Source organism: Neodiprion lecontei, chromosome 2 (assembly GCF_021901455.1).
Source record: "Neodiprion lecontei isolate iyNeoLeco1 chromosome 2, iyNeoLeco1.1, whole genome shotgun sequence".
Taxonomy (NCBI): Eukaryota; Metazoa; Arthropoda; class Insecta; order Hymenoptera; family Diprionidae; genus Neodiprion; species Neodiprion lecontei.
The window spans coordinates 42,876,848-42,891,302 of record NC_060261.1 but is presented as its reverse complement, the minus strand read 5'-3'; the positions used below and the strand labels follow the sequence as shown (position 1 = coordinate 42,891,302).

The 14,455-nt window shown below is 40.2% G+C and overlaps 3 protein-coding genes across 4 annotated transcripts; all 3 read right to left on the bottom strand.

Moving 5' to 3' along the window:
* Window positions 1-3,919: 3,919 nt before the first annotated feature.
* LOC107216477 (major royal jelly protein 1-like) lies at window positions 3,920-5,485 on the bottom strand. The gene is made up of 5 exons (XM_015653672.2): window positions 5,302-5,485; window positions 5,024-5,196; window positions 4,730-4,948; window positions 4,226-4,648; window positions 3,920-4,144 (listed from the first exon to the last, which is right to left on the bottom strand). The coding sequence occupies exons 1-5, from the start codon at window positions 5,483-5,485 to the stop codon at window positions 3,920-3,922; spliced, it is 1,224 nt and encodes a 407-aa protein (XP_015509158.1).
* A 1,680-nt stretch (window positions 5,486-7,165) lies between these two features.
* On the bottom strand, window positions 7,166-9,396 carry LOC107216489 (major royal jelly protein 1). 2 transcript variants are annotated; one of them, XM_046731638.1, is made up of 6 exons: window positions 9,326-9,396; window positions 8,903-9,122; window positions 8,634-8,803; window positions 8,341-8,559; window positions 7,817-8,239; window positions 7,166-7,719 (listed from the first exon to the last, which is right to left on the bottom strand). In XM_046731638.1, the coding sequence occupies exons 2-6, from the start codon at window positions 9,102-9,104 to the stop codon at window positions 7,447-7,449; spliced, it is 1,287 nt and encodes a 428-aa protein (XP_046587594.1). In that variant the 5' UTR covers window positions 9,105-9,122; window positions 9,326-9,396; the 3' UTR covers window positions 7,166-7,446. The 2 variants fall into 2 exon arrangements, with proteins under 2 accessions (XP_046587594.1, XP_015509170.2); XM_015653684.2 differs by having other exon boundaries at window positions 9,265-9,370.
* A 2,595-nt stretch (window positions 9,397-11,991) lies between these two features.
* LOC124292864 (major royal jelly protein 1-like) lies at window positions 11,992-14,166 on the bottom strand. The gene is made up of 5 exons (XM_046731227.1): window positions 13,922-14,166; window positions 13,489-13,661; window positions 13,197-13,415; window positions 12,591-13,016; window positions 11,992-12,429 (listed from the first exon to the last, which is right to left on the bottom strand). Exons 1-5 carry the CDS (start codon window positions 14,121-14,123, stop codon window positions 12,154-12,156), a joined length of 1,296 nt encoding a protein of 431 aa, XP_046587183.1. The 5' UTR covers window positions 14,124-14,166; the 3' UTR covers window positions 11,992-12,153.
* Window positions 14,167-14,455: the final 289 nt, after the last annotated feature.

Below are 14,455 nucleotides of genomic sequence, written 5' to 3'. Positions count from 1 at the left end.
ATCTACGGCTTGAATCTACGACTGTCCAAATTGTTACAGCGTGGAAAGAAAAAGTTTGCGCTCGAATCACGAGATGTTCTCAACGAGCAACTGACACATCCGGATGATTTAAATATCACAGTAAAGCTTAAGCTAGATCATGACCTTACTGCAGCGAAGGTAGGTTGCATTTTGCACCAATACTTTCATTTCCGATGGCTCAAGTTATAAACCTGATTCCGAGTAAATGAGTCCTTGGATCACGAGCAAGAATTAATGTCCAGGGTTGCGAAACCAATTATAGCGTAATCGTAAGCCATCCATCCGACGAATGTTTGACCATACGAAATTTAGAGCACGGAGTAACTATTCATCAGCGAAATCCGGGTGGCCAAAAATGAAAGGACAAGAAGGGGAAGAAACAAAATTGAATCGAACCTCTTTCTTGTTTTCACAATATCTGCATACGTGGTCGTACCCAGAAACAAGCTTGCACTAACATAACGGTGATTACATGTGAATTGATTATTATTCCATAGACTCAGATTATTACACTGAGATTATACTGGTTAAGTACAGTATAAATTTAATCCTTCCACTACTTCAAAGAGCAACTCTAGCAGGATTCTCACGTTCACTTAATCGAAGTTTTGGGTGCCACGCATTATTTTCTGGAAGCGATTAGTCGTCAGCTAGAGCTCTTCTTTAGATATATGTCGTATAGATCTATTGTCACCTTGAAACTACGGGAAAATTTACGGGTCTCCTTATCTTGAGCAAATAAGAGCAAATAAGATAATCTGTGAATCAGTTTAAAATAATTCGTGTAAACGATTGGAGTGCATTTGCATGGAGGTGTAGTAGAATGATCACCTGAACTTTATGTTTACAACGAAGCACTGAGCTTTATATCAAGCTCATAAAACATGAGCTTGATATGAAGCTCAGTGCTTTGTTATAAACATAAAGTTCAGGTGATCATAAAAGTAAAAAAAAATAAACATAAACATAAAACATGAGCTTGATATGGTTTCGAATGGATTTGATCACTTTTAAACAGATGTTATACGATTATGGTATTTCGAAACCAACAATGGTGAGGATAGCATATCATGATTGCCTGTTGTGGTAGCGCGTCCGCCGCGTGACCGCAAAATACAAGTAAACGGACCAGAAACTTTGCAGTGTAAATACGACGGCCTGTAACTTCACGAGATGGTGGTTTTCGAATAAAAACCGATGCAGGACTACTACGGCTAATTTAAGTGTAAAATCTAGATCTTTGGAGATTTTAGGATCGGGTAACGTGGGGACAAACTGCAGCTTACTCAACAACAAAAACCAAGGAACAAGGTACCTCTCTGGGAAAATTCTTCTGCGGTAACTTAACTGGGAAGCACAATATCGGTGTTAACGTACTGAGGTTGTCGAATATGTTTTCCAAGCTGTAGGGCAGGTCGTTGAGAGATCAGAAATGCTCTTTATAAGAAGCCAATCGGTTGAAATATAGATAGGGATCTTTAGAGGAGATTGGTGGCGAACACGCGAGTTCGAAAAGTCTATCCCTCAGGATAAAGTTTTCGGTGGTGATGCTGAAATTCGTCACTGCCTTGTTCGCTTTGAACGCGTCGTTTTCGCAATTCTTTCCGGTTCCAAATTACGGGCCCGCCGACTTGTACTTGTCTTTAAAACGCGTAAGCCTTTAAAAATTGGATTCGTTCGATAATATGATTATTATTATTATTGTTGGAAATATTTCTGCCGATCTATTTCACAATTCATTGCATAACTGACCCAAGATTCTTTGCAATCTTGGCCTTTCGATTCAAGTACATGCAGGATGAGCAGCACCAGGCTTTCATCATCAGAGTTCTGCGAGATATTCTTTGGGATTTCAATTTCCTGCAGTTGTCAGTTTTTCAAATTGAAAATTAAAATCTTGCCAAGCAAACGAAGTCGTCTCAAAACCTTTCCATCTTCTAGTATCCAAAGTCTGTTCCAGTCGTCGACCTACGGTAAATCACGTGTAATACTTCGAGAAAAACTTAGACTAGACTAGTTGAAACTTACAGCTACTCTCCAAACACTGTGGATACCATCGCAAGCGTTCTAAACGGGATAGAGCTTTAGCAGCGGACCACCGGGTCCTCTTTTATCAGACACCGTCGATAAAGTGGCCGGAAATTTGATTGACTCGAATGTTGAAGTTTTTGCAAAGGCTCGACCATCTGCAGAGGACAGATATTGAGGACGATGGTGATTTTGAAAGATAGGATGGTACGTGAGGAGAAAGAAAGGACTGTTTTACTTCGAAAAGGAGAATCCACACTTTGGAAGAAATAATTTGTTACTGTGAAGAATCTGTGAAGAATGGTTTAAAAATTGGGAAAAGTGTTGTTGAAATCTTAATTCGAGTCTGTAAGCTTTGATGTGGAATTGGCCTTATACGTCTGCAGCTGTCCTATGACTTTCAGTAGAAATACCCGCATTTGCACATATGACAAGGAAAACTGCAGATAACTTTGCTCAGTTGTGGCTAGACTGTACTGACAATGAGACCAAGACTCATTGTTTGCTGATTTGGCGCCTAAGCGACGTGACCTGTCTTACACTTGTTGCATGCTAGCATGACGCGACGCTACCACGGTCGGTAATATCGCATCAAGGATTATGGAAATGCATAGAAGAGAGTTGCCATTATTGCAGCTGATCTGGACCATTGCCCGGTGGCTGGTCAAAATATCCCAGTCAAGAAATCTCTCCGGACAAAATTTCCCCAATCAGATCCCCAGCATAAAATCGCACCGTACAAAATCTGTGCCGAACAAAATATCCCATGAAAAAACCCTCCTTCTGCATGAAATCTCTCCAGACAAAATTTCAGGACAAAATACCGCGGATAAGATTTCCTTTGGATAAAATCTCCACTCGGCTAAAATCACTCCTTCGTAAAACTCCCTGGATAATTTTCTTTGACTAACATCTCCAGGATAATAAATAATAAATAGATTGAAATAAAGTAATTAGAATAAATGTATATAACTAGTGTAAGAAAAAGCTTATGAAATTTAAATTATTTCAATACTTGGTTGACTTTTGGTGACCCGAACTTCTGTGACGTCATTATATTGGGCCCTACATTATATTGTTTATGGGAATCTTAATGCCAGACTTGATAACGATTCATATACTGTGCCGTGGATGTTGAATATTTCATAAATATTTGATACGTGTGAAATAACTTACGGATATATACTTCCTTTCAATCGATGCAACCGGTGAGTGTGACGAGAGCAGATTCAGGGTTCTTTCGTGACATCAGGCTCAGCCTGGCATATCACAAGCACGTCAGTTACAGTCACGAAATAATCACAAATTACTTAAATTTCCATATTGTATTGATTGAAAACTCAGAAAGCGATGCAGTTATGCTTTATTTATTCCTACTAGTTGTCTATAATCTCATGTCTGACGTTATCTTCACACGTCAATGCAGACTGATTCTTTTACTATGAATTGGGTTATTAATAAGAATTGCCACTGAATTGCCACAGTTGAAATGTGTAGAATGATAAAATAAAATAACGCTAGATGCATGTTCGTATCGAAATGTTTCTCACAAATTGAACGAAATGACGAAAGTTTCAAATAACCTCGATCACCCAGGAATTACCGATGGATACTGTTAGTAAATTTCTCATATTAGAGGATGATGTTTCAAACTCAATTTGATTAGTTCGACAAGTGTTTTTAGTATCGCTGCTAGACAGGCAAGTCAAAAAACAGAGTCATGATCGTTCGTGAAAAAAGCGAGGATTTATTTTGTAAAAAAAACATGTGATCTGTGATTGAACAGGTATTAACAACTATGCTCGTTTGAAGGAATAGTTCATATATATATATATACGTCGAGTCTGACACGCGATCATGGTTATTCTGATCAGTAATTCTTATCCCGCTGACATTTAGAATTCTTGACGAGGACTTCGACTGGAGCGCTGAGGATTCTAAAGTTGATTTCACTGAAGTTTTGAGTGCCAGTGAATATTTTTTGGAAGCGGTTTGTCGAGACCCAAAGGTCCTCTTTGAGTACATCAAGGCCGCGTTTCGAAACCTTGACCCCACTGGCGAACTGCAAGGTGTCGCTGTTCTGGGCCAAGATGGCCTGAAAAAATAACTCACATTCAATATAGCAATTAAAAATTTTCACGCGAAGCGAAAATCCTATCGGGAATCCTCAACTTACAACGTGCTCGTTGTCCATCGGGTGATTCATGTTCCAGCATGCTATTGCTATTTCTGTCGTCAGTCCGAAGAACAGGATACCTTCCCGTGAAAATGCTTGTGCGGTAGCCTGACTGGGAAATTGATAGTTAGAAGTGGTGTACCTTAGAGATTTTAATCTGGATCCCAGTCCGTGTAGATCGTCAACAGCGTAGGAATATTCTCTGAGGGAGGCCAACGGCTTGAAAAATAAACGGCGGGCATGTCGCGAGTAGCGGGGTGACACCGCGAGTCCGAAAATCCCATCCGCAAGAGTAAAATTCTCCCCAGCGATGGTGAACGTCGAGGCCGTTGGGTCCGCTTTGAATACTTCGTTGTCGAGGCGCCAAATCCGCGATCCGTCCCAGATTATAAGACCCCCACCCTGTACGTCCGCTATGTAAACCTTGAAACATCATGTTTGATGGTTCAATACTTCCAGCCACGAATAGATTTAGTTTTACTCAAAAATCAGAAGACTACTGACCCATGTCCGACGACAGTAGATGTCCACTGTCTCAACGACAGGGGTAATTAGTAGCCCCAGACTCTTGTTTGTGGGATTATGCGAGAGGTAATTTGGGACGATGATTCGTTGCTGCAGTATGTCGGTTCTCAAATCAAATACCAAAAGTTGAGCTGGACACACCTGATTACTGCCAATTTTTCCGCTATCAAGCACCCAGAGTCTATCGCATTCGTCGACCTGCGGAAAAACAGCACAAAAGATGATACAACAATGTGATATAACATCGACCAGAACTCGTTGGTCACAACTTACAGCCACTCTCCACACACTTGTGATGCCGTTACAGTTCCCAGGTATGTGCCAGGTCCAATTTGGATAGGGCTGTAATAGCGGACCACCGGGACCTTGACGCGAGGATATCGTTGAAAGGGTCGCCGGAACTGCGTCAGCATTGAATGCTGGCGTTGTGACAAAGACTCGTTGATCTATGAGTGTAGGTATGAAGATTAGTAACGAGTTTCAGGAAACGATCACGTCAATCAAAATCAATTTTCGAATCAGGCTTGTGGGCTTGCATTTCACGTCGGTACCTGGAGCCTTCTGAACGTCGATCGTGAAGATCTTCGTGTAGTTGTATCTCCCTTCGGCAATTGCCCATTGTCGATGTTCTTCGCTGTTCCAGACGTAGTCGATGTATTTCCATTGATAAACCACGTTCAATTTTGCAGCCACCGCACAATTGGCGATAGTTAGAATAAGTACGAAGCGATGCATCCTCGGAAGAAAATTTCTGGAACGTAAATAGTCCAATGAATCATACATCCGAACGTTTTTGCCTTCCTCGAAACGGTATACTACACGTTATCCCACTGATGATGTAGTGAAAATGATTCCTGCCATTATAAGTAACAGCGAATGCAGTATTTATCATAGTCAACCGTACATCATAAAGGTGGCCTTTATCAGTCGCACACTGGACAGTGACAGCCTTCTAAGGAAGGCCGGTGAGATAGGTTTTTAAACGTAATTTATGCCCGGGTGATAGGAGTTAATCTTAATTCTGAAGCAAATTTTAAACTGTTTTGCATATCAACGACTTCCGTTGTCGAGGGTGCGTGAGGAAAATGGTTCTTTGGTTAGCACAACTGATTTTAATTGCAATGACGGGCACCACGAACCGAATTCAACTGAACGCTGACGGAACGTGTTCCTGGTTTCCAGCTAATAGAACTTCTGAAAGCCATTACATCAACTTTGAAACGGTTAATTGATTATTTCATAACTCCTCGTTCCAACAAAAATGTGTCCAAAATATGAAATAGTGATATAGTGTCTGAATCAGATTTTGCCAAGGCCCTGGGCGGTCGGAGGTGAAAAACATTGTCTGAAAGATTGTCAAAATGTGTCGTAAGACTTTGAACCTTTTTCCATGGCTTGAATACTTAATCGTTTCTGATCTCAGTTCATATATTGAACTGTTGATGATAGTACCTGCAGTAATCAGGGCACAATTTTAGTGGTGCCCGGACATTGCTCGAGTGTAAATTCTTTTGAAACATTGAACGTGAAAGTTTGCAAAACAAGATCATTAAACAATGCAAAAGATTGTTTCTTCGCCTGCTAATATGACATTTTGCAAGTAGACAGTAGAAATATGAACTTTTCCCTGCGAATTTGCACAACTTTTCACTTACAATCAACTCTTGCTCTTGCAATTGGATCACGTGTCGGTACGACCAGCTCGAATCTGCCACTGAACATTCTGTTGGGCCTACCTATTCATAACTGCTCTTACTTTTCACTTATTAGTCATTTTCTTACCGTTATAACATAACCGTTCGTCGTTTTGAAAATATACCGATGATTCTACTGTTCTCAGTTAGCTAAATCAGTGCAGAAATCGCTAAAGGTTACTTGCATGCTATATTTCAGGTCTTACGAGGATGATTATCGGGTGTGAATGTGAAAATTTATTTTCGAAAATCCATTTTAATACAGTTTTACAGTGATTTGCATGGCAAAATTTTCACCAAAGCAACAGAAGAGCTCATTTTGTGTATTACACAGCGTGTATTTTAATACATCCTAAATCTAGATGAATGACTAGACTCGAGTTCTTGGCGATGGGAAACAATCGAGTGACCGAATGTTGACGCAGCTGCGTCTTCGTTATTGCCTTTACTGTGACACCAGGCTTATCCAGTGTCATTTAAGCAGCAGACCTGATTCAACGATCCACATATCATAGTCATCAATATCTTGACTTGAATTCAAGTTTACACATGATGAGTACGTAAACGTATGGAGCAGATTTTCGCCCAACCCGACCGTCTCAATGTCACATAGATGGCATAGCACTGACAATAAGCTAATACCTAGGATGTGAGCAGGGTCATGGATGTTCTGGTATTATTCGATTTCTTGCTTATGTTACTCAAAGTATACAACCGCAAGTTTCGTTCCAATGCTTTATTAATTGAAAGGTTAGGTAACGGTCCTTGTTTACAATGTATACAATGCACAAGGTACGAATACAAATTGTCAGTGTGAAAGCTTAATTTTACTGCTGAAAAGTTCGATGTATTCCTAGAAAAATTGCATTTAAACTCGTTCAACGAGTGACCTTCACATTAATATAAGCATCAGCACATCTTCTTGATTCGAAGTAGCAACAGTTTCAAAGAACCGCTAGACCGGAACGAACGTATATTACGGAGGAGTTGGTACAGAAAGAATTATGGACTGTAAGAGAAGAAGAACTTATCGTTAAGATCATCGACCAACGGACGTGGCCCAGTTTGACACCTTGTGCCGTTCACGAGGGTTTTCACATTTCCTCCGAGGATGTAATAATTGTCCTCAGTGATGTCCAGGGAACCCGAGATGAACTGCTGTAAATGAATCGACGCAACCCAAACGTTGTCACCTTCAACACCGCTTTGAATCCCATTGGTAATCTTCACACCACTGACGAATTGTAAATACTCGTCACTCGTTTGCAGCGTTACCTGAAGAAATTTATGCAGCAATAATGATGCAGTTTGACGTGGTATAGAAGTAACTTTGATCTGTAAAATTACTGTAAAATCAATCACGGTTACTTACTACGTTAGCATCAAGCAGGGGCCACTCTATATTCCAGCAGACAAGGACTGAGACGGTGGGGAAACCGGCGATTAGAATACCATCCGACGAGATATCCCTTGCAAGTTCTTGGCTGGGGGCGGTGAAGTTGGTCTTGTAATACCTGACCACGTTCCCCGAGAAAGAGTTGTGTAGATCTTCAAGGGACGCACCGTACCCAACTTCCGAAGCCATCGGCTTAAAGATTGTCGATTTTTCTCTGAAGAATCCATCAGGCAGGATCAGCATGCTGGCTACTCCGGTATTTAACGTTACATTTTTGTCATTGAGAGAAAATGTGGTGTACTCCTCTTGCGGGGCGAATAATTCGTCGTTGTCAATGCGCCATATGTCAGATCCGTTGTAGATAAGAAGACCCCATCCTTCCAGATCTCCAATGTATACCTGAAACCCACGAGTGATTCGCATGCAATCGAAACTGACTAAAAGTTGGGATTCACAAAATTTGCACCGATCCCAGTACTTTAGACTAGTGTTCAACGCACCCAAGTTTTTTCACAAGTATCCCCCTCTGTCTCGACAGCTTGTAGTTCTAATTTTCCTTTGCTTGTGTCATTGGGATTGTGAGACAATTCGTCTGGAATCTCAATGCGTTCCAGCAACTCGTCTGTAGCGGGATCAAATATCAGAATACGAGCTGGCGATACTTGATCGTTTCCTATTTTTCCGGAGTCGACGATCCAAAGTCTGTTGCACTGGTCCACCTGTAGGGCGCCAATAATATAGAGTTGTGAAATAATTGCTGAATGTTGTTTTTCTACCATTGTACGATACTTACCCGAACTCTATTGACGCTAGTAATGCTGGAGCTATTTCCGTCTGTTGTATGCCAACTCCAGCTGGGATAGGGCTCCAGCAGCGGACCTCCATCACCTGACGTATTCGAAATCACGGACAAACTTGCGGGGTTATTGAAATACTTCGGAGTGGTCACCAGCACCCGACCGTCTAAGGAATTACAAAAATTTATGTGACACCGATGTCTTCAAAAGGTTGGATCGTCGGGAATACATTGACCATTAATAATGAACTATGACAGGATCATACCTGGAAGTTGTTGAACATCATTAATAGCGATTTTTGTAGCGTCGTATTGACCAGAAGCGACCGCATCTTCTTTTTGCGTGTCGTTATCCCAGACGTAATCGATGTACTTCCACGTATGCAGAACGTCCAGATCTGCCGAGCAGCGAGCAGTGCAAGCCAATATCATTGGCAATATCCACGTCGGTTGGAATAGGATTTTCATTTTGTTTGTTATTGGTATCTAATGCAGAGAACGGACAAGTTTATGATAATGATCGGACTAATGGGATTAAGCGGTCTCCGTAGTTTCGAAGTACGTAAACTGTTTCTTGTGAAGCGTAGTTATCTCTACACATACACCATCAACAATCAAAGTGGCTTACCCAATGTAGCTTGAGTAAGTTGTTGTTGAGAATTTTGTGAATATTGTATTAGTGAACTCACTTATTTCGAATTGAACTTTCAAGAGCTGCGTCCTTGGTGGTTCGTAGTCTATATGCCCGTTTCTACGAGAGCTGCGATTTATATAACACTTCGAATGTATAAATTAAAAAAGCATATAATAATTACGATGTATGTGATATGTACACAAATGGTCGGAGACACTATATAAAGATCTCGTCGCCGTCACCTCAGCTGCTACTTCAGGAATCAAGCCCCTCTTTGAATTCTGCTCCAATGTTCTTCCATTATGAATAATATTTTACGATATATTCCTATAACTTTATCCGCTTTGTTCATACATCGTATGGAAAGAGTTTTTTAATTAAATGTTAAGAACATGCTTACAATTTCGTAAATCCTCGTAGAAAAGTGGATTAGGCCTGCTGTGAGTGTCGTTGAAAAAAAAGCGTCAGTACACCGACTGCTACGTAATGTGGAAGCCACATAGACGAATCGTTTTCTAGATTATGAAAAGATTTTTAAAACATTTATATCTTTCGTACAACAAATTTCTTCGTACTGTCAAAAGATATCAAGAAAAATGTGAATTACAGTTTACAAAGAAAAATTTCGGAACAGAATCCAGGGTGGCGAAGCTTCTGTAGTATACATATAACATGGTTTTTATGTATGTATAAGTTCGTATCAGCACATCGGTCTATATGCGCATCACAAATGTGGAAGCTCGCAAGATTTGTTATACCAAATGTTTCTCGTTTTTGATTGAACGCGTAATTTATGGGAAGAAATAAAGCATATCAAGACACTTTGAAAGTATGAAAAGATCGTTGCAAAGGTACTTCTTTGGTGAATTCGAAACGATGTTGAAATCAGGCAGTACTATAAGACAATTCATTCTTATTTGTATAGGATTTGTATGAAGTGAATTATGAATACAAATTACTTTTTTGGCGTTACAAAAATTCTGTTATACCAGCCTCATTATGCTTGTCTTAACTTTGAAATAGTATTTGTTTAGATTATTCCCGACTCAACCATAAAGTTAACTTTTTTAACCGGAAAAGCGGAATGAAAGTAACATATTATTCCATCTTAACGCATTTGCGGGAAATATGAAGCCATATGTCCAGCAAAACCAAATTAGCGGGAAATATGAGGCCACGTTCCTTCCTGTCTTACTCTCGTTGATCTAGACTTTTCCTTCAGTTACTCTGCCTTTCCTTCTTCCTTACCGCCATCGTTATCGTCGCTATCGTTCTTCTCGAAAACCCTCTTTCGTTTGCACTATCGTTTAACTTCTTTCCTTTCACTACAGATTACCTTTCTCTTACCTTCTCTCTTCTGTGCTATCGATAAGTTTAATTTAAATTAAATTCAGTGCTTGTGAGCCCGGGTCACAGGCTGAGGTAAAGCTTCCGCTTTTGTCACATATCATTACGAAGTTGCTCATGTTCTCTGTTTTATCGTATTGTATTTGTCTTTGGTATGTCGAATTTTTTGAGTATAGGAATTTAGCATTTTGATCACCTAGCGATAACGCTCTCGTAAATTATCCCTCGTAATTTACTGTAATTAATATTCTCTGGTCAAAGCTACCGATTTTCGTAAATTATTAATTAATCTCAATCTTTCTTATAAGTTAAACTCTATCGTAAGGTCTGTCTTAGTCTTTCGTTACTAACATCCAAGCTATCGTCACTTTCGTTAACTATCGATTTCTAATAAAGTTCTCATTCTCGCATTAAATTAACAGGCTAATAATTATCGTAGCGTCCATCTTTGGAAATTAGGTGAAATCACGTCGCCTAGTGACGCATAGTCTTAAGTAGGTTTTTGCATTATATCGCTTCTCCGAACCTACGCTCAGTTCTCTCTGTTAACTGTCGTCTTTGTTCAACTGCCGTTTAATTTTATTCCATCGAAAATCTTGCGAACTATTCTTGTTGACTTATCGATTGCTGCTAATTTTTGTAATCCAGTTTGACCGACGCGAATTTGTGAACCTAATCGACAATATGCGACTGATTGACTTGTTAATTTATCCTGACTTGAGCTTATTCTTTATTACTTTAATTCTTTAATTATCGTTAGCTATCTTGAATACCGCCACTCTAGTAGTTCGTGTGAGTACCTGAGCCTAGCCAGCCATACAACGGGTTCTCTAATTACTAATATCGTATCGCATATTTATTTCGAAATCGATGTTGAAGCGTCTGGCGCCCAACAGATATCGTTTTATTCTTGTTCATTGAATTCAGAGTAATTAGAGAATCGCACCAAAGTGTCAACGGTGAGTCCTCAGCTGATGGTATAACAAATTAGCTTTACAACGTATACCTATAAAGTCTATAAATATCATAACATATCATATGTATACCGAGTGAGTCCCGTTTTTCAAGTCAACAATGTGTCCAGAGTTGATAATAAGTCGAGAACAAACTTTTTTATGTAACACAGGAATAAAAGTCAATTATTCCCTTGTTGCAAGATGTACTGCGATCGGTATTTTATTGATCCAAGACTTATATGAAGCCGTGAAGTTCATAAAAATATTAATCCACTCGGTAGCGATGTTTCTATGCGACCCCAAACGATAAACCCTCGCAAATCCAACGTGTTCGTCCGTAATATCTTGGAAAATTCGATTCTATGAAGTAAATTCTTTTTTGTATTTTAGACGTAAACAATCTTGTGCAATAATGAAGTATGATTGTTGAAAAGCTTTATTTTGTGACATTTTAATACGACTGAAAAACGATTATACCCGAGTTTGTGTAGCTACCGAAGTAGTCTAAGAATGCGAAATATTCCTTACCAAGAATTTAGTTTCGCACGCTACGCGCCACGCTAATACGGTCGGTGACAGTTTATACGGATACAGTTTTCAGGTAAAGAAAATTTATATCAAGTATACTATCCAAAACTTCGTGATCCTCCGGTTCGCATACAGTGTCTTTGACAAGGGCAGCGACGTCGGCCGTTATCATTCTGAAGTTTATCTCGTCGAAATTCATCGTGCCCAATACGTACTTCTGGAATCTATTCGTCAATACCCAGACTGTCTCGATGTCACTACCGTCTTCTATTATGGGCTTGACGCTGGAAATATACTGCAAGGTAGTTTCACTCTGCTCCAGAACACCCTGAAATCATTCGCAACCATACATCAGAGCTGCAGATCTGAAACTTATTCTAAACCACGGCGTGTAATCGCGTTAAAAGTTCGAAATCATAGGAAATTTTTGAAACAACTAATTAAATTGTGCGGACAAATTTTATCGGAGAAATGCGGCATTGTACGTACGACGTAGCCGTTATCCAGAGGATTCTGTAGATTCCAACACACCAATTCCGTTTCATCAGTGAATCCAGTGATGACGATACCTCCGTATTTTGTAAAAACCTTTCCAACTTCATGACTCGATGCTGTCCAATTGCTAACGTAGTATGTGACGTTACTTCCCGAGTACTGGGTATTATGCATGTCTTCCAAAGAAGCCGCGTACGTCTTAAAGGAAGATAAGGCCTTAAACATCAAATATTTCTCCTTCAGAAATCCATCGAGAGTTAACAAAAAGCCAGAAGGTCCAATGCCCATGGTGAAATTTTCTCCAGCAATGCTAAATTGCGAGCCAGCTTCGGACGGGAGGAAAATCTCATCGTTTAATCGCCACGCCTTCTCTCCGTTGAAAATCACCATGCCGTAGCTCGATACATCGCCAATGTATACCTGTAAGTGTACAATAACCGTTGATTTTCCACTATATAAATCATCAATTTAGCCAAAGTGGAATACGAATAATATGTCATTATATTCAGTCCAAGACCAACGCCGTTTCACCATAATTCCAGATGCTGTAAACGATGTCTAGAACGGAACGAATCGTAATTGAAACTGTAGTCGACTAACCCAGTAATCGTCGCAAGCGTTAGCAGAGCATTCTACGACTTGTATTTCGAGTATTCCCGTGTCGTTGTTCCAGGGACCGCGCAGTAAATCGCTCGAGAATTCAAAGCTCTCCAGCAGCTCGTCGGTCGTCGAGCTGAAGGCGAGAATCTTGGCCGGGCATATCAGTTCGTTGCCGATTGTACCAGAGTCCACTATCCAAATTCTGCCGCAGTCGTCGATCTGTGACAAATTAAATATCACGTGTAAAGATGTGTACCGAATATTCTTACCAGCCACCTTTCAATATACTTGCAACTGCTCTGTTGACGCTCGTGATCCCCGAACAGTCTCCCGATGACTTATTGTGCCAGCTCCAATCTGGGTACGGAGCCAGCAATGGACCACCGTCGCCGGTTGCGTCCGAAATCGTCGATAGAGTCGCCGGGTTATTGTAGAATTTCGGAGTTGTTACCATTCGTCGGCCATCTAAGCATGTAGACACAAGTCAATTAGACTCTGTGATAGGTCCGAACTGATTTCTTACCAACAGAATATTATAAGATATGGACAAAGAAATTCAAAAATTTTATCATTTTTAGTGCGGTCGGTTGTGCCATGACCACCCAATTCATGTTCAAATTTGCCATATTCCTATTGTAAATCGACGACGATGAGTAGAGCTGCGGCATCGAAGCAGTCAGTAACGATTTACCACGAACGACAGTTAATCATTACGAGAGGTGTACCTGGCAGTGGCTGTTGGTCAAACATCAAGATTCTCGAGTGGTTGTAAACACCCTGTTCGATGGCATCTTGTTTTTGATCCGTACTTTGCCATACATAGTCAACGTATTTCCATTCGTAAATAACGTCCAGTTCAGTCGCAGATAAGCCAGTGCAGGCCAATATAATCGGCAGTAGCCAATTAATTCGGAAAAAACTTGTCATCCCGAAAGTCTCACGGTAAATTTCCAGGAAATACTGTTGAGTGAAAAAAATTTATTTTTCAACTCTTTTATTTCTTATTAACAGTAACTTCTTGCTACTGTTGCAACAGATATTTGAATGATTCTATAGGCAGTTCTTTGAAATATTTACAACACCCAGGTCATAGTTACATAAAAATATAAACAGTGCAGCCTTGGCAAGATTATCGAAATAAATTTCGGCAATGAAAACTTTTCACCTACGTCTCGTTAATACTGTACTCACCAATTCAGTAGACCACGCAATATCTTGGACTAAGATAAGTTAAATTCACCTGAGGGCGCGAGTTTTTA

What these genes read in the sequence shown, in the direction of transcription:
- LOC107216477 (XM_015653672.2), bottom strand. Translation starts at nt 5,485, where the DNA reads ATGCATCGCTTCGTACTTATTCTAACTATCGCCAATTGTGCGGTGGCT. An exon ending in CAAGTGTGTGGAGAGTGGCT is followed by an intron (nt 4,949 to 5,023) that starts GTAAGTTGTGAC and finishes GTTTTTCCGCAG; the next exon opens with GTCGACGAATGCGATAGACT. An exon ending in TCTACTGTCGTCGGACATGG is followed by an intron (nt 4,649 to 4,729) that starts GTCAGTAGTCTT and finishes TGATGTTTCAAG; the next exon opens with GTTTACATAGCGGACGTACA.
- LOC107216489 (XM_046731638.1), bottom strand. Translation starts at nt 9,104, where the DNA reads ATGAAAATCCTATTCCAACCGACGTGGATATTGCCAATGATATTGGCT. An exon ending in CTAGCGTCAATAGAGTTCGG is followed by an intron (nt 8,560 to 8,633) that starts GTAAGTATCGTA and finishes GGCGCCCTACAG; the next exon opens with GTGGACCAGTGCAACAGACT. An exon ending in CCCTGCTTGATGCTAACGTA is followed by an intron (nt 7,720 to 7,816) that starts GTAAGTAACCGT and finishes AAATTTCTTCAG; the next exon opens with GTAACGCTGCAAACGAGTGA.
- LOC124292864 (XM_046731227.1), bottom strand. Translation starts at nt 14,123, where the DNA reads ATGACAAGTTTTTTCCGAATTAATTGGCTACTGCCGATTATATTGGCC. An exon ending in CGAGCGTCAACAGAGCAGTT is followed by an intron (nt 13,416 to 13,488) that starts GCAAGTATATTG and finishes AATTTGTCACAG; the next exon opens with ATCGACGACTGCGGCAGAAT. An exon ending in CTCTGGATAACGGCTACGTC is followed by an intron (nt 12,430 to 12,590) that starts GTACGTACAATG and finishes GAATGATTTCAG; the next exon opens with GGTGTTCTGGAGCAGAGTGA.